Below are 21,075 nucleotides of genomic sequence, written 5' to 3'. Positions count from 1 at the left end.
TTGTACTGTGTTATTTAAAGATGCTACTGCCATATGCAAGACAGTTTCTGTTTTGCTTTTTTTTATCCTTCCAGTTGTTGCAAAAGCTGTGTGCTGGGTCATCCCCACAACCGCTGTGAACAAGGACATGGACATGCCTTGCGAGGTGGCATGGGTTAAAGACCAAGGCTCAGGACCCCACAGGGCAGAGAGGCAAACTAGGCTCGTATTAGCATTAAACCTGTCACTTGAGACTGCATCATATTGCTTCATTCTTAAATACTTGAAGACTTCCATATTTTCTGCAAGTTAATCTTAGGCAGTATCAGGGCTCTTTTTTGTATATGATCAAATCACTTAATCTAATTATGCCCCATTTTTTTTTTCTTGTGATTTGAAAGCATCATGAAAACCTTTCATATATGCAGGTTTATCTGTTACTACTATGAAGAATTAAAAAATTCAAAGCCTTCTCATTCAGAAAATGTTAGGCCAGATTCTGTAATCACCTATGTTAAAGAACAAAGCTAAACAGCGAAATCAGGAAGCAGGTAATAAAAGACAGATCACATTTAGACAAAGACATGGTTACTTTTTTATTTGAAGAAAAAAAAAGTATGTTTTAATAAATACTGCAGAAACATTGACCAAACAAACATACAAAGTGACTTCAACAGTTTAAAAAATGCAACAAAAGTTCTGCTTTATAACAGTTATAACTTATTTTCTTTTTACAATATTTAAATACAGAAAGCACTTGCCAGCTATTTTGTAATACTGCCCAAAGCATAATGCTGCATCAATCAAAGCATATTATGTTGGTAAAATGTCTGTATTTTATGGGAAATGACTGGAATCGTATTTTCTTGCAGAGACAAAACAAAGTGCTTGTAAGACATAGAACTGAGTGTTGTAATTACCTTAATCTCTCCTGCCACAATTTAAGGGGAGCACAGCTTCAACACTTCAAAAACGAAGCATTATCATGGGAAAGAAAGCTCGTTTTCAACAAGCGCCAACAATAAACAGGTCAGATCTGGTTTCTTCTCTGAAATAATCTCTAAAATGAACTGGTCAAAAATATCTGTAAACTATTTTAAATGCTTATTATTTTACGTAACAACAGCGACCAAGTGCTGAACATGGACCTTGGCTGCATCTGTTCAGTGAGGTTTTAGCAATCATGCTCTAGAAATGCCCTGGTGTTGTGTCAGGACTGAAACTCTATTATATAATCTTCCACTAGGGATTCTCTAAACCTTGGGTAAGTGAGTTCTTCTCTCATCAATGTTCATTTAATGAAAGTGAAATAAAACAACAGATCATCAGATGCTGCCAGTTTTGGAGCTCCAACCCAAAATAATAGTCCTTTTGCTTTGTATTTTTGGTAGCTTAATTCCAGACAGCTTTACTCACAAACTGTGCTTTCCGCTACTATTCTTTCCTTCACCCGTTACCTCTTCTGGTGAAAACAGTAACTACCTTTTTTCTCTCCTTGGATCATTCTATGACGTCAAACCAAGACACCTTTTATTTGACTTTGCATTTTTATCAACGATGGCAAAAAAATCACACAACTTCTTTTCTAAACAGCGCACAAAAATAGTACATTGAGCAATTTACCACTTTTTAATGACAATCACAATGAAGAACAGAACCATCAGACTGAATAAAAATCGACACTTTTTTTTTCCTATTTGATCTATGCGATCTTTGTAGTGCTGGTCTACAAATCTTGCAAGATTGCAAAGGCTTTCCTTAGAACCATCCTACTCAGCTATCTTCAGGAAGGCAAGATTTCAACGCCTCATGAAGTTTTCCTCTGGATATATCCCCATGGGTCCTGATACAATTTCCATTTTAATGATGAGCTAGAAAGAAATTAGATCACATCCTCTAGAAAACTAAATGCTAAGGTCACAGTGCCAGTTCCCCAGTGAGGACGGTATATTAACATATACTTTTTGTAAAGGAGATTAAAACATTTAAAAATTAAATCAAAGTAGAGATCCATGAATAGATTGTAACAAAAACAAAAACAAACAAACAAAAAAAACCCAACAAAAATGCAAGCACCATTCAGAGTGTGATTTTTCTTCTTGGAGGTACTCGCATCCCCCCTCATCTTCCTCTAGCTCATTTGTATCTCCATTTTTTGGCATATTTTTCAAGTCACACTTCAAAACTCTTCCATGTATTCACTTCTCACCACTTGGTCTACATGCCGAATCTAAGGACAGGATTCCAAAAAGATGAGTATCCTCTCAAATGTCTCCGAAGCCTCTGGTATACATGACTTTAGCTGTGCACTTCATTTAGACTTCACCTTTTTGTTTGCTGTTGTTTTTTACACTAGATTCCTTTGTCCTCATTAAAGATAATGAAAGATTCACATCACAGTGCAGCTCTTCGCTTTGTCCTTTCGTAAGTCCGTAGCAACTGCCGAGAGTTCTGGTCTGCTAGGCATGTGTGAAATCCGCTTTGTGGCTCTCTGTGATTTGTTCCGCTTAACGTTTTTATTTGTCTTATTTACACATGCCAAGGTGGCGACGTGAAAAATGTCTCTGACACTATTTTCCGACTGTAAAGCTGAGCATTCGATATAAGTAGCTGCTCCAATCTGTTTGGCCATATTTGCCCCCTGAGAAGCAAAAGAAGGGATTTTAATCAGCAGTAAGACTTTGGGGGAAAGTTAGCTAGTGTCTTCTAATACTACAAAATAATAATGCATTGCAAAACGTTTACTGATATGTTAACTGAATTTTCCAAGTGTCACTGCAAAAATAAAAGTTGTTAAAATTTGAACTGCCTTATTTATTACTTCATAAATATTTGCAGTCAAGAGCCAATCGCTAAGATGTCCAACTCTCATGGCTCATTAGAGGTGTTAGAGCTCTGAATAAATGCTAAAGGCTGATCTTAACAAACGAGGACACTCATTATCAAACACTTAATATGAGGTGATTCAAAGAAGTGTAGAGTGGAGCTAACGAGGTGATTCATCTTCACTATCAACTGCAAGCAAGAGTTAACTGGTTACTCAGGCTTTCCAGGGTCACAGCAAGCATGGAATGGCCCAGAGAATCTTACTGGTGAAGTAAGTTAGCTGAAGGTCATGAACATGAACTCCACATTTTCCACACAGCTCTGGCTGTGGCGATGTGGCCTTGAGAACCTGTTCCAGCATCTCCTGGGGGGACTCCATTTCTCTTTTCTTGAGGGTAAATGGCATTCAAGACTAGTGACTAGGTTGTACCAAAAACAGGGGGCAATGAATGAAATTTAAAATCGATTTTGAAATGTACGTGATTGTGTCTTACTTAGGGCCAAAATAAGTTGAGGAAAGGAATAATACTATTGTGACATCTGTTATATCAAACACAAAATACATAATTTCTAAGTGTGAAGCATACCACCAATATACGCAACAATAAACATGTGCACATCAACCAAAACTACTCATTTAAAATACCAAATTTTTGCTAATGAGAAATGGAAGACTAAGAAGACTGCAGTATTTAAAATGATGATTCTTAATACAATTTTGGTATTTCAACATGAACTCTCTTTAGATTCTGGTTGTAGGTTTTACGAGAATGAGCTTTTGAAATTGATTCTCATTTCTAAATACTTGGGGGAAATGCCTATAGAAATGAAGACCCTCTGAAAGATGGTGTTATGGAGTGCTACAGTTTACTGGCAACAGCCTTATTATTGCGCTGCCGACTGTAAAATCAGATTACCTCTCTTAAAGAGTATTACTGATTTTGACCACATTCTCTGTTAAACCTTTTGAACTTTAAACCTACTGGGAGTTGCAGAAATATACAAGGTTAGCATATCAACTGTTTATATACCCAAATATCATGTAATTACACTAATAAATGACAGCATTTTATTTTATTTTATTTTATTTATTTATTTTTTTTTTTGAGACGGAGTCTCGCTCTGCCACCCAGGCTGGAGTGCAGTGGCCAGATCTCAGCTCACTGCAAGCTCCGCCTCCCGGGTTTACGCCATTCTCCTGCCTCAGCCTCCGGAGTAGCTGGGACTACAGGCGCCCGCCACCTCGCCCGGCTAGTTTTTTGTATTTTTTTAGTAGAGACGGGGTTTCACCGTGTTAGCCAGGATGGTCTCGATCTCCTGGCCTCGTGATCCGCCCGCCTCGGCCTCCCAAAGTGCTGGGATTACAGGCTTGAGCCACCGCGCCCGGCAAATGACAGCATTTTAAATTTCACAACTGACCACTGGCTGAGCGTTTAGAAAAGCTACTTTTTATTTTATTTATTTTGAGTGACAGTCCATTTCTTTCACTCTTTCTAAAATTCACGTTTGCACATGGGCAACATATATACCTGGTCATAGGACACTGGCGTCTGCCTGTGATTGGAGAGTTCTACTAATGTACTAACATCTGTCCGCAGATCAGACTTGCAGCCGACCAAGAGCATTTTGGTATTTGGACAAAATTCCTGGATTTCACCTTTCCACTATGACAGAAAAAAAAAAAAAAAAAGATTAAAAATGAACAAAGTAATGGCATCCATATCATAAAAACCATTTCTCCACTGACAGACATTGGAATGAAACTCAAAAAAGATGTTAAAAAAGGAGTGTCCCTTGAGATGAAGAAGCAAACTTTGCATTTATATCCTGAATAGATGTGAAGTTTTATGAGTTTTTAAGCATTAGAGAATGATTATGTATATTATGATCCATTCTCCCTCTCTGTGACTCATCTGTTGCTACTGAAAGAGATTTGGTAGATGTTGTCCAAAGGTAGCTTCAATAATGTCTTAATTATTGGCATATCTCTGAAACATAAATGTGTCTTAAGAATAATTATATATCCTAACAAGTGACCACAACCTTCGATGTGTGGATCTGATCCTCCTTAACTAGAAGGCTGGGGATAAGGCAGAGGCAACACTAGCACAAGTATGCATTACCTGATCCCATCATGAAACACTGAAGCATGCCACCGTGAGCTGAGGCTCTATTTAAGTACCTGAGGTAGTTAATAAAACAGAACATGCTGCCTTGAAGGAGTTTCTGTTCACATGGTTCCATCAACACAGATCATGACATTTGCAAAGGAACATCTCTTGGGTGATTGGGAAGGCAGCCGGTCCTGTAGTTCATATGCCTTCGAATTAGTTTAAAACTATTTCAATCTATTCCAATTTGTCTAGTTGTTTCATGATCTAACAAGAATTATTAGCACCCTCAGCAATGCCTGGCTTGGAATTCCAACTGTCCTCTTTAAGAACAAGCAAGTGGCTTTTTGTGGCTTCATTTCCTCAAGCTTGAGCTCTGCAACAGCATGGGAGTCAAGGGTTCAGGGTGGTCACAGGAGATCTTTGGCCTTTGAGGGCAGGGCCTGGAGAGGCTGAGATGGGGAAGTGGCGCCTGACTCTTCCCACCCACGTTCACAAATATGTAAGTGTTCTACAAAGTACTGTGGCCATGACAATGATGATTAAGACATAGCTGTGTCTTCTGGAAAGAAATTCACAGAATACTGGGGGTGATGAAGTCATGTATTAAGTACAACACAAGATAAGAGGGACATCCTGCAAGAATAACTTAAAAGATCACTAGAGGAGACATCTCCTAGGGGTGTACTTTGGGTAATGAACTCTAGTGCAAAGTACACCAGTGGATTCAAAGGAGTAATATACTTTCCATAAGCGCCCATAGTGTCCACTTCTTCCTTTTGCCTGCCTGTCTGCCTGCCTTCCTTCCTTCCTTCCTTCCTTCCTTCCTTCCTGCCTCCCTCCCTCCCTTCCTCCCTCCTTTCCTCCCTCCCTCCTTCCCTCTCTCCCTCACTTCTTTCAGAATTATGTAGGAACACCTACCATATGCTAGGTGGCACTAGCATTAGAAGTGGAAGGTGAACTGGAAAAAAAAAAAAAAAAAAAGAAATTCTTCCTGCTTCAAGTCATTCTAACCTCCTCTTTGATAGTGAAGGACTTAAAGGCTTCCATTAATCAAGACAAACCACAGGGGTTATCATGAGCCTTAAACCTCACAGGAATGTAAAACATACTCATTAATATCTATAAGGCCAAAGTCACTATTCATTTGGTCTTAGAAGAAAAAAGCAAAATAAAACAGGAGAAAGGCTTTTCATCATAAATTATGCATAGCCTGATACTACATCAAATAAAATCTCCAGTAAATAAGCAACCCCTTTTATCTCCAGACAGAACTAGACATGTTGTTATGTTGCTCTTCAGCTGTGTAATGACTTTGGCCTCCCTCTGCATGTCTAGCAATTGTTTACAAGCATTAAAGACAGGAAAGGTGTATTCCTGCCTGGATTTGACAAGCATTAGCATTATTTGTGTTAGATATGTATTACTCAAAATTGAAAGGAGCTAAAAAGGGAAAAAGAGCCTTTGATCTATTAAGAAAGTCTTATTTTATTGAACTCTGTTTGTAATATTTAGTAGAGACAGAAGGATGATTATACTTCAAATCCTGATTTCACAATGACACACAAGCCAAAAAATCAAATATAATAGAGGAATGTAAACTAATAAAAACACACAAAATACAAACAAATTCCACTAAAAATTAAAACCAAAAAAACAAAACCAACCTAGGCACACCTGCATGTTTGTCTTTCTTAATCCATACCATACTCAGACTGGGCTGCATGGCTCACCCCTCAGCTGACATTGCCTTGCTCTCAGCCACATCCGGTGTCTAAGCCAGTGCGTGGAGGAGAGGGAGTGCTCCACCAAGGGTCTGATCCTGAAGCCCCACAGCACACAGGCCAGGTCTGAGAAAATAGCTAGTGGCTAATAAATGCTGATCCATGGACTTACATGGCACATGCCTTCTACAACTACCTGGAGGCTTAGTCCCTGCTGCTGGAGGTCAAGAAATGCCCCTTCCTCCCACTGGCCTCCCTACTTCCTGTGACCCATCCTGTAATAGGTCCTCTTCCTCTTGATCTCCCTCTGGTTCCTTCCATCCATAGCTTCCTTAGTTAGGTTCCTTCTTCACCCGCAGAACATGACTAACCTTTGCCTCCATAAATCATGTGTACATTATAATATGTAACATGTTTACAAGCACTGCTTCTACATTACTAGAAAGATACCTGATCATAATTACTAGACGGATACCTGATCATCAGACAATTCACATTGGACACATCCCTATTCCTCCTATACTGGTTCCATTTCTGTTTCTAATAATACCATAACTAAAACACAGCTTATTAAAATAGCCATTATTGCATTCCTTTCACTAACTGACTTGAGGTCAAATGTAAATCTGTAAACTAAGGTGCAATCGGTTGAGTCACTGAAAGAAGGAAGGAAGACATGAATATGATAGTAATCAAATATAACTGTTTTCAGCTGTACCATTTTCTCCCGAAGGACAAACACGCAGGTCCTTGAAAGGTATTCTGTTTCAGAGCTTCATGAAATAAAATTTCAAGCATGTTCGTCATCAAAAAGTGGAAACCCCATTTTGGTGTGAAAGGGTTCTTTCTAGTGTTTAATTATAAATCGTAAGGCAGGGAATTGACTAGAGTCTTTGAGTTCCCCAACAATAACCATGTTTCTATTTATATATCACCTAGTACTGAAGTAAGTCATCATTCCCCAGCACTTACCTTTTTGAGGACGCTGTCCAGGGTCTCTGGTCTACTGATGTCAAAGCAAATCAGCACAGCATCCGAATCAGGGTAAGAGAGGGGGCGGACATTGTCATAGTAAGGAGAACCTGAGAAGGAACAAAGATACACAGATTTTCAGATGAGAGTCCCCTTGTCTGTCATGCATTAACTCTACCCTTTCGGGCTAAGTCCTTTGACTGTCGCATCATGACCCGACCCCCACTTCCCCTAATTCTTGGAAAAGAATTCAAACAGACACACAAAAGCCTGCTTAGAAGTATATGATGAATGAAGCCTCACATGTATCTGACATAAATTCAAGAGGAGGGCCTGGATCTTAAGGTGAAATCTGTATGGTTCAAAGACTAGGTCCTGAAGTTACCTGGGTGAAGTAGGGAAGCATCTGGGGCCAGGTGGTCTTGAGTGTAAACCTGCCTCCACCACTAAAGAGGGAGCGGGCAAGGTAGCTTTAGGACTCTGTGCCTCTGATTCTTCACTCATAAAATGAAGACGCTGACAACATACGTATTTGAGATTAAGTAAACCCAGGCAGTGCCTGGCTTTTAGTAAGGGATCAATACGTGTTCACTATGGGTATTATGGTTGTATTACCGCTACTGTTAAAAGCTGAGTGGTAAAAAGAATCAGAAACTGAACTACTTCTTGGGAAGGAGACCTAAACTCAAGATAAATCAGACAGCAGGATGGGGGTGAATGAGGGAGAGTGGAAGAGGGAGGGTTCAACTACGCAAAGAGAAACCACAGTGTTACCCCATCTCCAAGTTGTAAGTTTAGATAGGCTATTGACCTTTGAGCTTGCTTATTTTAACTTATTGCCAAACCCTATACAGATTTTCTTCCTGTTACAACCAAGAATGTAATAAATGTCATATAGGATCATGTCACTTTTTTTACAGAGTCCCATCTCTGAGAGTGACGCTAAGGCATGATCCAAGGATCTTAACCTGAATTAAATCCAGGGTACCCTAAACATTCAAGGCACCAGCCAATTACGTTAACCATAGAACTCTCTAGTCAATCAAGGACGTTTTTCTATTTCTTTAAGAATTCCAAAGGATGGGCAATTACATGAGGCCAATAGTTATGCAGTGATTGACTAGAAAACTAAATACAGCCTGCCAAATGCTGCTTGTTTAAGAAATCGTTTTCCGTATACTGACATTTCACAAGCCTCACATGAAAATGATTTTACTAAGCAAATATATACACACGTATGTATCTGACTCCAGAGTAGAAAAAGAAAATCTAAACCACCAAACTCTTTTTAAAAGTCTATTTCAATTTGACATCACTTTCCATTTTGAGCAGAAAAACAGGACATGTTGTCCCCTGATAAATCAAAACCTCAACAGGCAAAGTCAGGAAGAGAGACTTAAAAAGCAGCTTTAAAAAATATCACTGTTTATATTTCTATCAAAACAACATTTGCTTGGAAGCTGTTCTTGTGATCTAAAAGGCACTGCAGTCAGGGGGCATCACCCTCTATTCACACAGTACACTCTGGGTCCCTGGCATCCGCTGTGGAACCCCAGGCAACAGTGCAGCTTTTTCTCTAGCTGCTTTACCATGGAGAGTGACAACTTCAAGTCACGTGTGTCTGCTAAGCAAGGAAGAAAAGAAAGTTACAAGAATCAGGAAGAAAAGTGTGAATAAATAGAGAATTAAGTCAGAGCTGTTCAAGAGCTGCAGCAGCTGCCTACCCACATCTGGAACCAGAACCCTGGTAGCGCAGAGGCTGACAGCTGAAAGATATTTCTCAAAAGCTTAAAGGGTTTAGAGTTTAAAAAGTCAAGTCATTTTAAGTATGAAGGTATATTAGAATGAGGCTGTCTCTGAAAATGACAAGCTGTGGCTGCCTTTTCAGTCGCTGAAAGAACTCTGAGGTGAAGAGAGTAATTCACAAATAGTTCACTCATTTGAACATTCGAGAGGCATCAGAAACTAGATGGTTGAACACTATTTATGGCTACATTAGTATTTCTGTATTAGCTCTGAGAAGTTCACACTTTTTCAACTAGAACCTTTCCTGTTTCTGTGTCCAAAGTCTAACCCTAGCACAGCACCTGCTGTAAACATTTGAATGACTCTTTCCAAACAGGGAGTCAGAAAATTCTAGATCATAGAGTGGAGCCCCAAATACTGGACACATATATGAGAGTTTCCTCTGCTCCTCAAAGTCAGCAAGAGACGACCTGATCCCAGACCCAGGAAGGCAAAGCTGCCAACAGTTAGGATTGTCAGAAACCTAACGAGGCTTCAGAGATCTCTTTTCGCAGAAGTCACTCACAATAGGAAAAACCACTCTCTCCCTGTGGAGAGCTTCCAGTACAAGCAGACCTGGTATCTTTAGAGGACATTTTCAGGTACCTACCAGCTCCTTTCAGGATACGATTTGTATGATGTGAGAGTACTCACTGCTAATTCCAGATGTAAGACTACTCTATGACAATGGAGACCATCTTTTCCAAATACAAAAATTAGGAAAAGCGATTGAAGAAATACAAAGAGGATGAAAGAGTTTAATTGAAATTGAGACTGCCAGGAAAATCCTGAGGAATGGTTTCAACATTCAGGTCACCAAGTGACTGCTGGGAATACCCCTCCCTTTGTAGACGATGTTTCCCGTCCCCCACCCATTTTATGGCCACAAAGGACATCTGGCTTTGTGCTCAGCCCTGTGTCACCTGCTGGAGACTGCTACCTACTAAAATCCAGTAGGGCTGGCTTCTGTGCTTAGTGCATATATCCAAGTATTTGCAAAATTTAGATCTCTGGCCTGATTTTAAAATGAAACAGAGTTCTCCAGTTAAACCAGATTCTCAGGGAAGTTTGTATCTGCTTTTGTTTTTACCTGGTTAATAGTACGAGTGAAAATACGTATGTAGTGCAAAGGTTTATAAGAAATAAACCACCATGCTTGTGGAGGTAGACAGGCAATTTTTAAGAGCTTTAACATGATCTAATTAGGGATGACACTTTGATCCCGTTCTATTACTTTTGCTAATGAACAGTGCTGCTTTTAGATCAACACGAGTGTCCAAAGGTAAAACTGATTCCCATATTTTTTAGTTATAAGCATAATTTGACTGGCAATGACAAGAGTAATTTATTTAAAATAACAAGACCATTTATTCACTATATTTTCGATAGGTTAAGTTTATCCTGTCATAGAGAGCAGTGTCTATTGTCTCCATTTTTTCATAGTGAAAAATATTTATGGCCGGGCGCGGTGGCTCAAGCCTGTAATCCCAGCACTTTGGGAGGCCGAGACGGGCGGATCACGAGGTCAGGAGATCGAGACCATCCTGGCTAACATAGTGAAACCCCGTCTCTACTAAAAAATACAAAAAACTAGCCGGGCGAGGTGGCAGGCGCCTGTAGTCCCAGCTACTCGGGAGGCTGAGGCAGGAGAATGGCGTAAACCCAGGAGGCGGAGCTTGCAGTGAGCTGAGATCCGGCCACTGCACTCCAGCCTGGGCGACAGAGCCAGACTCTGTCTCAAAAAAAAAAAAAAAAAAAAAAAAAAAAGAAAAAAGAAAAATATTTATATAGAATTATCAAAGAACTGTCCCACCAGGAAAGATGTAATTCATCAGCTCAGCAGGACTTTCAGGATAAAAAAAAACAAAGCAAAACAAAAAACAAACACGCACACGCACACACGTGCACACACACACACACACACACACCCCTCCTATGCAACATTACAGTGTTTACTCTGTGTTTAAGCACTTGGAATTCTTCCTTTTCTTCTCCAGCAAGTCCAAGAAACTGCACAAAGGAAGTAAGGCAAGCAAAGCTGGAGAGGGCATGGTGGAATCACAGGCATGCGTGAGATAACACAAGCCAAAAGAAAAGGAAGAGGAATTCCAGAAATGATTCTGTGACGTGAGAAGCAATATAGAAGGGCAGAAAGGACACCAAAGGAAGCAGCTGAAAGCAAGTGGGTAAAGCAGGAACAATACCTGCCCCTAACTCCTATATCCCTCCAGGAAAGTCTTACAACACCCTGTGAAGCCAAACAGGAAAAAAAAAAAAAAAAAAAAAATTAACTTCTATAGGTGTTTCTTAAAGATGCACATGAAAAACTCCCAAGGTGCTAACTAGAGAACTTAACACAACACAAGCAGGAGGGCTCAACATGTTTTACTAAGTAAAAAGTATGAAAGTATTCAACTTTCAGTGCAGTACATGGTAGGTGCTGCTATATATAGAGTATGTGCTCTAGTACCGAAGAATGGACTAAAGTCCAGCAACATTTAGGAACTGCGTTTTGCGTGTCAAATAAAACTCTTTTTCAGCATATGGAATAGCCTAATGCATGTGGAAATTCTCAGATGTAGCATTTCTCTGGTACTGTATGAAACTTTTCTAAGCTCACAACCCTATTCCAAGGTCCTTTTTAAGTAACCTGCCAGACCTCTGAAGGGAAAACTTTGGGAAACTCTATATTGTAAAGAAACAACTACACGACATATGCAAAATGTGTGCCCCCCTCACCCAGAAAACATAGTTGAAAGGCTTTGCTGGGGATAGACTGGAACAAGTGTACACTTGGGGTTCTGTGAGTTGCTCAAGTTTGGCAAACATCAGCAAAGTTCTAGAGCGCTTTTGAAATTTCAGATCTACCCATCTTTATATTCAAGATCATTAATTCTGGGTGAGAACAAAATTTCCAGCCAAAGAATAGTCACAACGTGCCTCACCCAGAAACTAATTCTTCAGACACATACCTGCCTGCTGAAGTCACCCTTTCGCAAAGATAGAACACACCATATATGTACATACTTAAATGTATATGTAAGAAGATTCATGCCCAAAAGGGAAGCTTTATGGAACCTTTTGCAAAATACCAGTTTAAACACTGTGAGGCTTTAGAGGAGTCAGAGAACTGAAAACTCTTCTTGTTGAATATTTCATAAATATAATTTATTTAACTTGAACCTTCATTTGAAAAGCTTCCCTTTTCCCCTTAAGAAATTTTTACCAAGAACAGTAAGTTAAAGCTATTGCATATTTTTGGCAGAGAAAAGTAGATTAATTTTTGGTATTTTTAGTGACTACCACGAGCACATCTGAACTCAGCAGCAGCTAACATGTGAGAGGGCCTGATCTGCCCAATTATTACAAGATTGCATTTCCTCATGCCATCTCTAATCACAGTAAAAGGTTTAAATTAGCAGCAATCTCAAGAATGTGAATCAAGTCTGGGCAGAACTTTGGTGTCTGACTTGGTATAAGATTGTTTAGTTCTTGTTTCAAGTAGTCTGCACAACAAATACCATGCCTGCAAATATGCAACAAACACTCCCAGGAAGAATATTTTGTTTGTTTCTTCCATGGATTCAGATAATAGGAACTATGAACAGATCTTATAATTTTGTGAGCATTTATGTGTTGCTATTAAGATGGAATAAATATTTTCTATTTCTGGGGGCAATGCAGATACAAAATTGGAAAGTCACACAGATAGACATGTTTGGCCTTTAAATAAAGGTTTAGCTTTAAACTCCTAATCTTATTGAGATACTTAAAAATATGTGAGGATCAAAAAATTTTACTGACAGTGGAACCATGGTTAAGTCAAGAGCTTTAGGGATAAGAGTGTATGTATATGTATATGCCTAAAAGTAAACAGGGATAATGGATTCAAGGTTTTGTTTCATATGATATCTAAGAATCAGATTTCTTGGAGTAGAATCCCATGACTGAATTCATCTTTCCACAAACTATGTCATCAGGCTCATTTTTCAAAACCAAAGTGCACAACACCTGGTCAAACTTCTGAGGCAACTACGTTCCATGTCAATAAAATGTCTGCTTTCCCAAGGGAGACTCTGAGAAAGTGGCCAATATGTAGCAACTGAGAAGTCATTTAAAGGACATCAGAAAATGACTGAGCCACGACTAATTCATTTGGCACAGCCCGCCAGGCACCATGAGCTAACTGGAGAAAGTATTGGTCCTTGGTGTCGTATTTACATGCAAAAGAACTGGATTAATGAGGAAACATCTGGTTATTTCAGGTGGTATCAGAATGACCAATTTGGACGCTTCATTGAAATGTGCAACTTAGCGAGAACCAGATTGGAAAAAAAATAGCACTAAATGGGGCTAAAAAAAAAATCTACAGACAGATTTTTAGACATAGAAAGAGCATTCATACTGCCACCTCCCTTTTTTTAGGAGGTTCCATGGTTTAAATGGAAATTATTGCATGGTGGACAAATCTCCAAATGCAGTTTTATGTACTGCTTATTGGAAACCACCATACAAACTATCTGTTTTACCTTAACCCAAGTCTCTTACAGAGTTTCAGTGTGGAAACTCAAGAACTCAAGTTAAGAATTAAACCTAGTGTTGAAACCCTAAGCTCCAATGGATCATTACTACCTGATGAAATGCCTGGTTTCCTGCAGTTTCACACTTGATATTCAAATCCCAAGCATCCATGCTTCTCTGGCTCCTTCATAAATTCTTAACCTCTTCCTTTCTCCTGGAAGGTTAATTTAAGTTATAATTCTCAGCTTCCAGAATCTTCTTTTCTCTGAGAGCCTCTATATGTAAGCAAGTTTCCATGTGGGAGGGATGTTAGAAATTTCTTAGAACTTAGTCAACTTCTAGAAAGGAAAGGAATTGTGGTGGGCCTCAATGAGCATTAAGTCATGAGTTAGGGAGCCTGGGCTACCCATATGACCTTCAACAACTCTTTGGATCTTGTTGCTCCTGGAAAAATCCAGCTTTAGAACCTCCAGGTTCACCCTCCTATAAACAGGTATTACAGCACTAGACAGGAGGAAGTTTTTCTATGTCCTCTGTTTGTCCTGTGGGTATTCAAAGAAGGTTGCCAGGGAAGAAGGATGTCTTTACCCTGTTCAAATCTCAGTCTACAGGCATCTCCTCTCACCTAAACACCTGACACTTAATCTGGGCTCCTCATTTGATTTCTTTTGTTCATTTGGGAAAGCCTGAGTATTTTAAATGTTATTGTCACTTGTGTTTTCACCATGTCTGTCTTATCACATGGTGAAACTGTGAGTACCTAAGGGCAGAAGCTGCTCTCGCCCAGTTCTGTACCCCTCCCATAGCATCTAGCAGATTGTATGCACACAGAAAGCACTAAACCATGTTTACTGACTTGATAATCATTTTTATGTCTTGTCTAGATGTGTTCATTTATATGCTAAATCACCAAAAAAAGGGGGGAGGGGGAGAGAGAGAGCAGTGATCTCTTTTTAAGCTGCTTTTCTGGATTAATTATATACTAATCTCCAATACTGCTGAACCATTTCCATCCCTATTAAGAAATATTTCATTAGAGAGCTTGTCACCAAGACCATTCTTCATACTTGATGTATAATAAGCTAAATATAACAACTTAGATAGACTTCTGTTTATAGAGAAGTTTGTTCTCATATTAAGGCCATTGGGTAATTAAGATATTTTTCCTCCCTTTTTCTCTAAGAAATAAAGGATACTACCTTAACTGTTAATAATGCTAAAAACTAAAATAGGAAGTACTAACTTTAGCACTCAGGGCTTGAAAGAAACTTGGATCATGACAAGATTCAAAAGAGTGTTCATGAGGCAATAGCATAGTTATTGTGGGGAATTTTAACAGCTGAATTGAATATATTAAAAGTAATAATAAGTCTTAAATAAAATGTGCATTAACTTGCCTTGGTTAAAAGCTGGAATGAATGATTATTACTCCCTAAATCACATGTGCTGAAATTACACTGCAATCAAATCTCTTAGGAAAAGATATGGTGATCCTTAAATGACTATGTTTCTATTATTAGTAGGCATTTGGCTTCATGCTACAAATTACTTCTATGCTTGGCAAATGTGGCCAATTTTGAAGCACAAGATATTAGAATTACTTTGGTCTTACTTATTACTTCACAATTGAAACTATTACCCATTGTTTTGCTGAAACTCATTGGGTTAAATTTGAAAATCAATGGGAGCATTTCTGCAACTATTAAGAATGTTCATTTTATAATGAAAAATATTTTTTAGGAAAATGAAGAAGTTATGGGCCTTAAAAATTCCCTCTCGTAGATGATTCCTACAGCATTTTTACAAAGGTTTTATTTACTTTTGTTGGGGGGCTGGAGTACTGTAGCCCTAGGAATCAACTGGCAAAATGCCTTTTTTAGTTGCTTTAACTGGTGTGTGCAATGGGAAGGGGGGGTAGCAGTTTCCTATCTGAAGAGGATCCAGAGGATCTATAAGCCCTAGAATGTTTGAGAAAGGAAAAGCATTGCAACCAAGTGGAAAAGGGCACTGGGGTTCAAGGACCTGACAAAATTGGGTACATTATGAGTTGTCAGTGAAATACACGCTAAACTGGAAGCGCTTCTTTTTCTCCATTACCCCACCTGAACTGTATGCTTCTTAGGGGCAGGACCATACTTAATCAACACTGTATCTGTAAGGTCTAACAGAGGGCCTATTGATAGTGGATGTGGAAAAAAAGGAAGAGATGGATGGAGAAAGGGAGAAAGGAAGGAAATATTAAGTTACTGTGCCTCAAAAAGCAGGAAATTAACTATTATTATTATTTTTTTGGTGCAAAGCGACTTCACATATCCTACTTTCACTTGATAATCTTCCCCACATCCAAATTGTCAGAGTTTTGCCTATGCATGATCATGACTGCTGGGGGCAAAAGTAGACCCCTTAGGAGAAGCTGTCCAACTAAAGAGGCCAGATAAGAGAAGAACTACTTCTGTCTTTTAAATGGTTGCCCTGCTGCTAGGAGGGTAAACAGGACAGGAAGTATCATTCAAAGGACAATGTTCACCCCATCTCTCTCCCTATGTAAGAGCAGTCAGGCACACCCAATTTTTCCTATATAAGTCTCTTTCACAAAGTTCTAGCAGGGAAATAAAAAGTGCAATTTATCTGACATTTAGAACTTTATAGACTTGGCTTGGATCTTTTCTCCAGAGTTAAATTGATGGCCTTTGGAAAAAATAGATGTATCAAGAAGCATAAAGCATATGCAATTATTTTTACAATCTGAACTAAATAAATATTTTAGTGGGCAAAGAAAATGTCAAACATTTACCAAAATATAATCCTGTCCAGAAATTTGCCATGAAAAGCTTGGAATTAAATGGAAAAATGTTAAAGATCCTTGAAATAATTAGTTGCTGATGCAATGGTTCCTGCTGTATATAAACAACAAATCACCTTTGATGGAAACAGGCTATTCTTAGAATTTAAGTAAGCGGTGCTTGGTGACTATGTTTAACTAACTAACATTTCTCCTTATGAACAACATAATGGAATTCTAAATAATTCCCTTATGCCTCTTTTTTCCATTTGTTTAAATCTAAATTCTAACTAAGATTTCATTACTGGATAATTTTGCAGTACAAAATTTTCTTAATCACATTTTCATTTTAGTTAAACATACATAGGTTTTGGTTTCATTAAATAAAAAGACAAGTGATTATTTCACTACAAACTTCATTTCAGATGATTATCTCTAATTTGGTGAAAGGCAATGTTTATAAAGTTGACATTCTTTGTACACAGGTAATTCAGTGTGAATAAATGTCAGGTAACCTCATCTCCTTGGAAACTATGCATATCATTACTCATTTATTCATTCATCAGATTGTATTGGATAACTACTGTGTGCAAGGCATTGTGCTAAGTGTGCAGAGTCTGTAGAGTTTTGATTAAATGCATGAAGATACCTGAAGTGGTATTTATCTGCACATTCGACGGACAGCTTCCAACTATAAACTGCCCACATTTTGTTTTATTTTCTAACCTTTATCAAACAATGTGCCTTTTCTCCCCTAAAAGAATCAATTTAGCCCTTTAGGCATCGAATTCAAAATATCCATTGGTGGTCCTGTGACTCTTGAAGCTTGAGATAGGAAATGTATAGCCCAGCATTCCTATAATCCCACCCGTTCCCCCTCTCTGTCCAAACGGGTTTCATTCCTAAATCCACCAGGAAGCCTGGCTCTGCCCAGAACCTGGCTTGCTTTGTAGGCTGTAAAAACCCCAGCACGGGATGCCAGATCCCCTAAGACTAAGAGCTGAAGCCAGCCAACATCCTGGGAAACAAAAAGACCTGCCTGTCCAGCATAATAAAGCCAAGAAGTGTACAGTGGGAACGACCCTGCACATCATCTAGCTCAGTGTCTTCTTTTTACAGATGATGAAAATGAGATCCAGGGAGGTAGGGGATTTGCACACAGAAATCCATGGTAACCAGGAGCTAAGATCTAAACACAGCTTTGTATCAACGACTGGATCAGACCCACTGCTGCACCCCGTGCCAAAATAATTTTTATCGTGCATTAGGTCCAAACAGGGCTGCGGGTCGGGGCAGGGAGTACTGGTGCTCATTATTGGTACCACACCAGCTGTGCCATCCAGTAGGCATAACAAATACATACCATGATATGTCTGGGAATCAGAGCCCAGTAAGTATCAGGCTGTATAATAATTCTGATGATGGGAACTACTGAAATAAGGAACCACTTGAATTCTGTCTACCAACACCTTCTCCATAGTTTCGAGTCTGTGTACAATCCCTAACAGAAAACACGGCGGCAAAGTCCTGATTCTGCTGCCCTTGGAACGGCTGGAGAAAGAGCCTGACTCCAGGGGGAAACAAAATCAGCCCTTCTCACTGCAGCAGTCGGAGCATCTGGCATCGACCGTGAGAGGCGCTCGCTCGTGCAAGACTTCTCGCTTGCCTTTGTGCTGGGACTGCCTCTGGCGACCCTGTCAGTCTGGTTCCTTTCTTGCTCTCTGATCTCCCGCGTCCCCTCAGGGGCTCCAGCGGTTCAAGCTTAGGGTTGTGGGAAGCTCACAGGAACACCTCCACGAGGCCACTCCCCGCTGGGCGCGGCTCCACCTCAGGGCCTCCCCGCCTGACAGCAAACCTGCTTGTTCGCACTTGCGCGTTCCTCCTCGCTAGTTTCAACCCGGATTTGGCTCCCTGCTAAATTCCCAGCCCTACGCGCAGGGGCCTTTACCCAGCCTTCCCAGTGGGTCCTGCTTTTGCACAGCCGACACCCTTCTTGGAAACAAACTCGCTGGACACCGCTGGTTAGGGCGGCGGGTGCCTATGTCCCAGTCCAAGACCTCACATGGTGCTCCCCTGCCACTCCCCGGCCTTTGACCTGGCCCAAACCCCTAACTCAGCCAGGGGGCCGGATGCCTTCCCACCGGGAGGGTACCTAGCCCTCCCTACCACCGCGCGGCAGGTAGGTGGGTGGGCGCATGGGAAAGCAATAACCCGGCCTTGAACCTCAGACCAATGAATATAACCCACTGCGGCGCCAATAATTCCAGTAGACTGGAAGGTCAAAGGCGAATAGTGTTGCCTGCGGCCTCGGAGGCAAGCAGAGTGGGGGATGCAATTGAGGTCAGGAGGGACTGGTGTGGTGAAGGGGGAACGGCGTGATCACTGGGATGGAGTGAGGAAAAAGGGGAGGCTTGGTACAGGTGGCCACCGAGGCGCCGCGGGCGGCCGGCGGCGCTAAGAGGAGGCCCAGCGGCTGCCCGGCCCCTGCGCCACCAGCGCATTCCTGGCTGTAGGCGTCACGGGCGCCGCGGCTGCCTGCGCTCAGTTTCTCTCCTCCAAGAGCGGCAATTGCACGTAACCGCGTCGCCTCTGGGATTTTCTCCCGCCTCCCATCACCCCCGCGGCGCTCCCAGCCTCCCTGCCAACCAGCAGGTTAGATCTAGGAGGGGCGCCCGCCTTGAGCCGGGTGGTTCCGCCGAGGCGCACGCAGCGCCGCTGCAACACCAAGGCGACCAAGGCGACCCAAGGCGACTAGACCACGGCTCCGCGGGCAGATTGCTCCCGGCCACCTAGCCACTAGTGGCTCCAACCGCGGGGTCACCCTGCGAGCACACAGCGCCCTCCTCTCCCCACTGCCATCTCCTCGTCCACGCTGTCGTCTGCCGCCCCCGCCCAGAAGGGATACAATTTTCGCCCAACAGGGACCGTGGGAATCCTTTGGGAGAGCCAAAGTTAATGGAGGGGCGCAGACGGCTTGTAGCGCGCGATTTCCGAGACCCGCCGCGCATCCCCCAGCGGCTGGAAACCCGCCCCAAGCGCCACGCGGTCCTCCCACTCTTACCCGAAGTGTCCCACAGGCTCAACTCTATTCTTTGTGTGTCGATTTCAAAACTGGCCGTGTAATTCTCAAACACTGTAGGAACATAATTCTGGATAAACAAAATGGGCGAAAGAGGGCAAAGAGGTTATGTTTAAACGCACGACACCCGTTGAACACCCTTCGCCTCCCGGCTCCCCAATTAAGAAAGAAAACCCTCACACATCAGACCACACACTAAGCACATAGACCCTTTCCGAAACCCCTGTCCTACTCCCCACCCACCCGACCCGGCTCTCACAGACGTGCTGACCCGAATCTCCCAACCCCAGGTTATGCACACAGGAACGAACAAGTTTCAGGAGCTAACCAGCCCATGTGCAGGCGCGTCCCAACCCTAAACGTTTCCAGCGCACTTTCCCTTTCCCCGCAGTCTAACCAGGGGAAAGTAGTAAGGGCAAGAAAGACTTTTTTTTTTATTGTTATTTTATTTTTTAGCAAAAATGGGTGAAAGCGGGGAAGCCCACCTCAGGACTGGGATCCCACTGGCTGGCCGACACCCTCCTGGAAGCCGCGGCCGGCCACACTCACCTCGGGGAAGCAGTCCTTGGCGAAGACATGGAGCAGCGCAGTTTTTCCACACTGACTGTCTCCCACCACAACTATCTTGCATTTCACGTTCTGATTAGGATCCATGATAGATTTGCTGGATAATTTCTGGCTGGCTCTTCTCTCCTTCATTGATGTTGCCTTATTTTCTCTTGGAACAGGAATTTTCTCTTAAGAAGAAAATATATTTCTCTCTTTATAAAAAGCAGATATAAAAATAAATCACAAGGCTGATGGGCAACCCCTGAAACGCGGCGCAGACGAGGAGGAGAGCGAGAGGAGGAGGTTGGTTACTCCCCTCCAACAAGTTTTAAGCCTGACTCCTCACCGCGCCTCCCAAGTCCAATTCCGAGCCGACTGCTTTGTTTCACGCTCTCTGCGCGGCTTTATACGCCCGGCCTTCCAATCCTCTTCTTTCTCAATGAGAGGAGGAAACTGATCTGCCTCCTCCCCTTTTATGGAGCCTGGGAGTGAGCGCTGTTGCCTTGCTTGCCGAAAATGTAAGCAGTGCGCCCTCTAGGGTGCCCGTTCGGGATCTATTTCAGACCAAGGCTCTGGGACAACAGGAAGACCCCAAAGATGCTTTGCTGACAAGTCCACAGGGCAAGGTGGGAAACTGGTATCTGTGCGTATTGATTTGAATTACAATCCCTTTAAATATAGGTTAATATAGGGGCTTATCTGTAGAAGCCTCATGACCTTTTATGAAAACAAACCTTTCCCACCCAA

General features: G+C 41.5%; 1 protein-coding gene across 1 annotated transcript; it reads right to left on the bottom strand.

The window, feature by feature from the left end:
* Positions 1-550: 550 nt before the first annotated feature.
* On the bottom strand, positions 551-20,764 carry RND3 (Rho family GTPase 3). The gene is made up of 5 exons (XM_033231544.1): positions 20,329-20,764; positions 19,762-19,849; positions 7,613-7,722; positions 4,335-4,469; positions 551-2,620 (listed from the first exon to the last, which is right to left on the bottom strand). The coding sequence occupies exons 1-5, from the start codon at positions 20,476-20,478 to the stop codon at positions 2,369-2,371; spliced, it is 735 nt and encodes a 244-aa protein (XP_033087435.1). The 5' UTR covers positions 20,479-20,764; the 3' UTR covers positions 551-2,368.
* Positions 20,765-21,075: the final 311 nt, after the last annotated feature.

The sequence above is a fragment of the Trachypithecus francoisi genome, unplaced genomic scaffold (assembly GCF_009764315.1).
Source record: "Trachypithecus francoisi isolate TF-2019V2 unplaced genomic scaffold, Tfra_2.0 Lachesis_group13, whole genome shotgun sequence".
Lineage (NCBI taxonomy): Eukaryota > Metazoa > Chordata > Mammalia > Primates > Cercopithecidae > Trachypithecus > Trachypithecus francoisi.
The sequence above is the reverse complement of the archived record's forward strand: the minus strand, read 5'-3'. Positions and strand labels throughout refer to the sequence as shown.

Excerpts from the sequence above, each read along its gene's own strand:
- RND3 (XM_033231544.1), bottom strand. The coding sequence starts at position 20,478 with ATGAAGGAGAGAAGAGCCAGCCAGAAATTATCCAGCAAATCTATCATG. Across the intron at positions 19,850-20,328 it reads CCAAGGACTGCTTCCCCGAG|AATTATGTTCCTACAGTGTT; the intron begins GTGAGTGTGGCC and ends TTGTTTATCCAG. Across the intron at positions 2,621-4,334 it reads CGCCAGTGTCCTATGACCAG|GGGGCAAATATGGCCAAACA; the intron begins GTATATATGTTG and ends TTTGCTTCTCAG.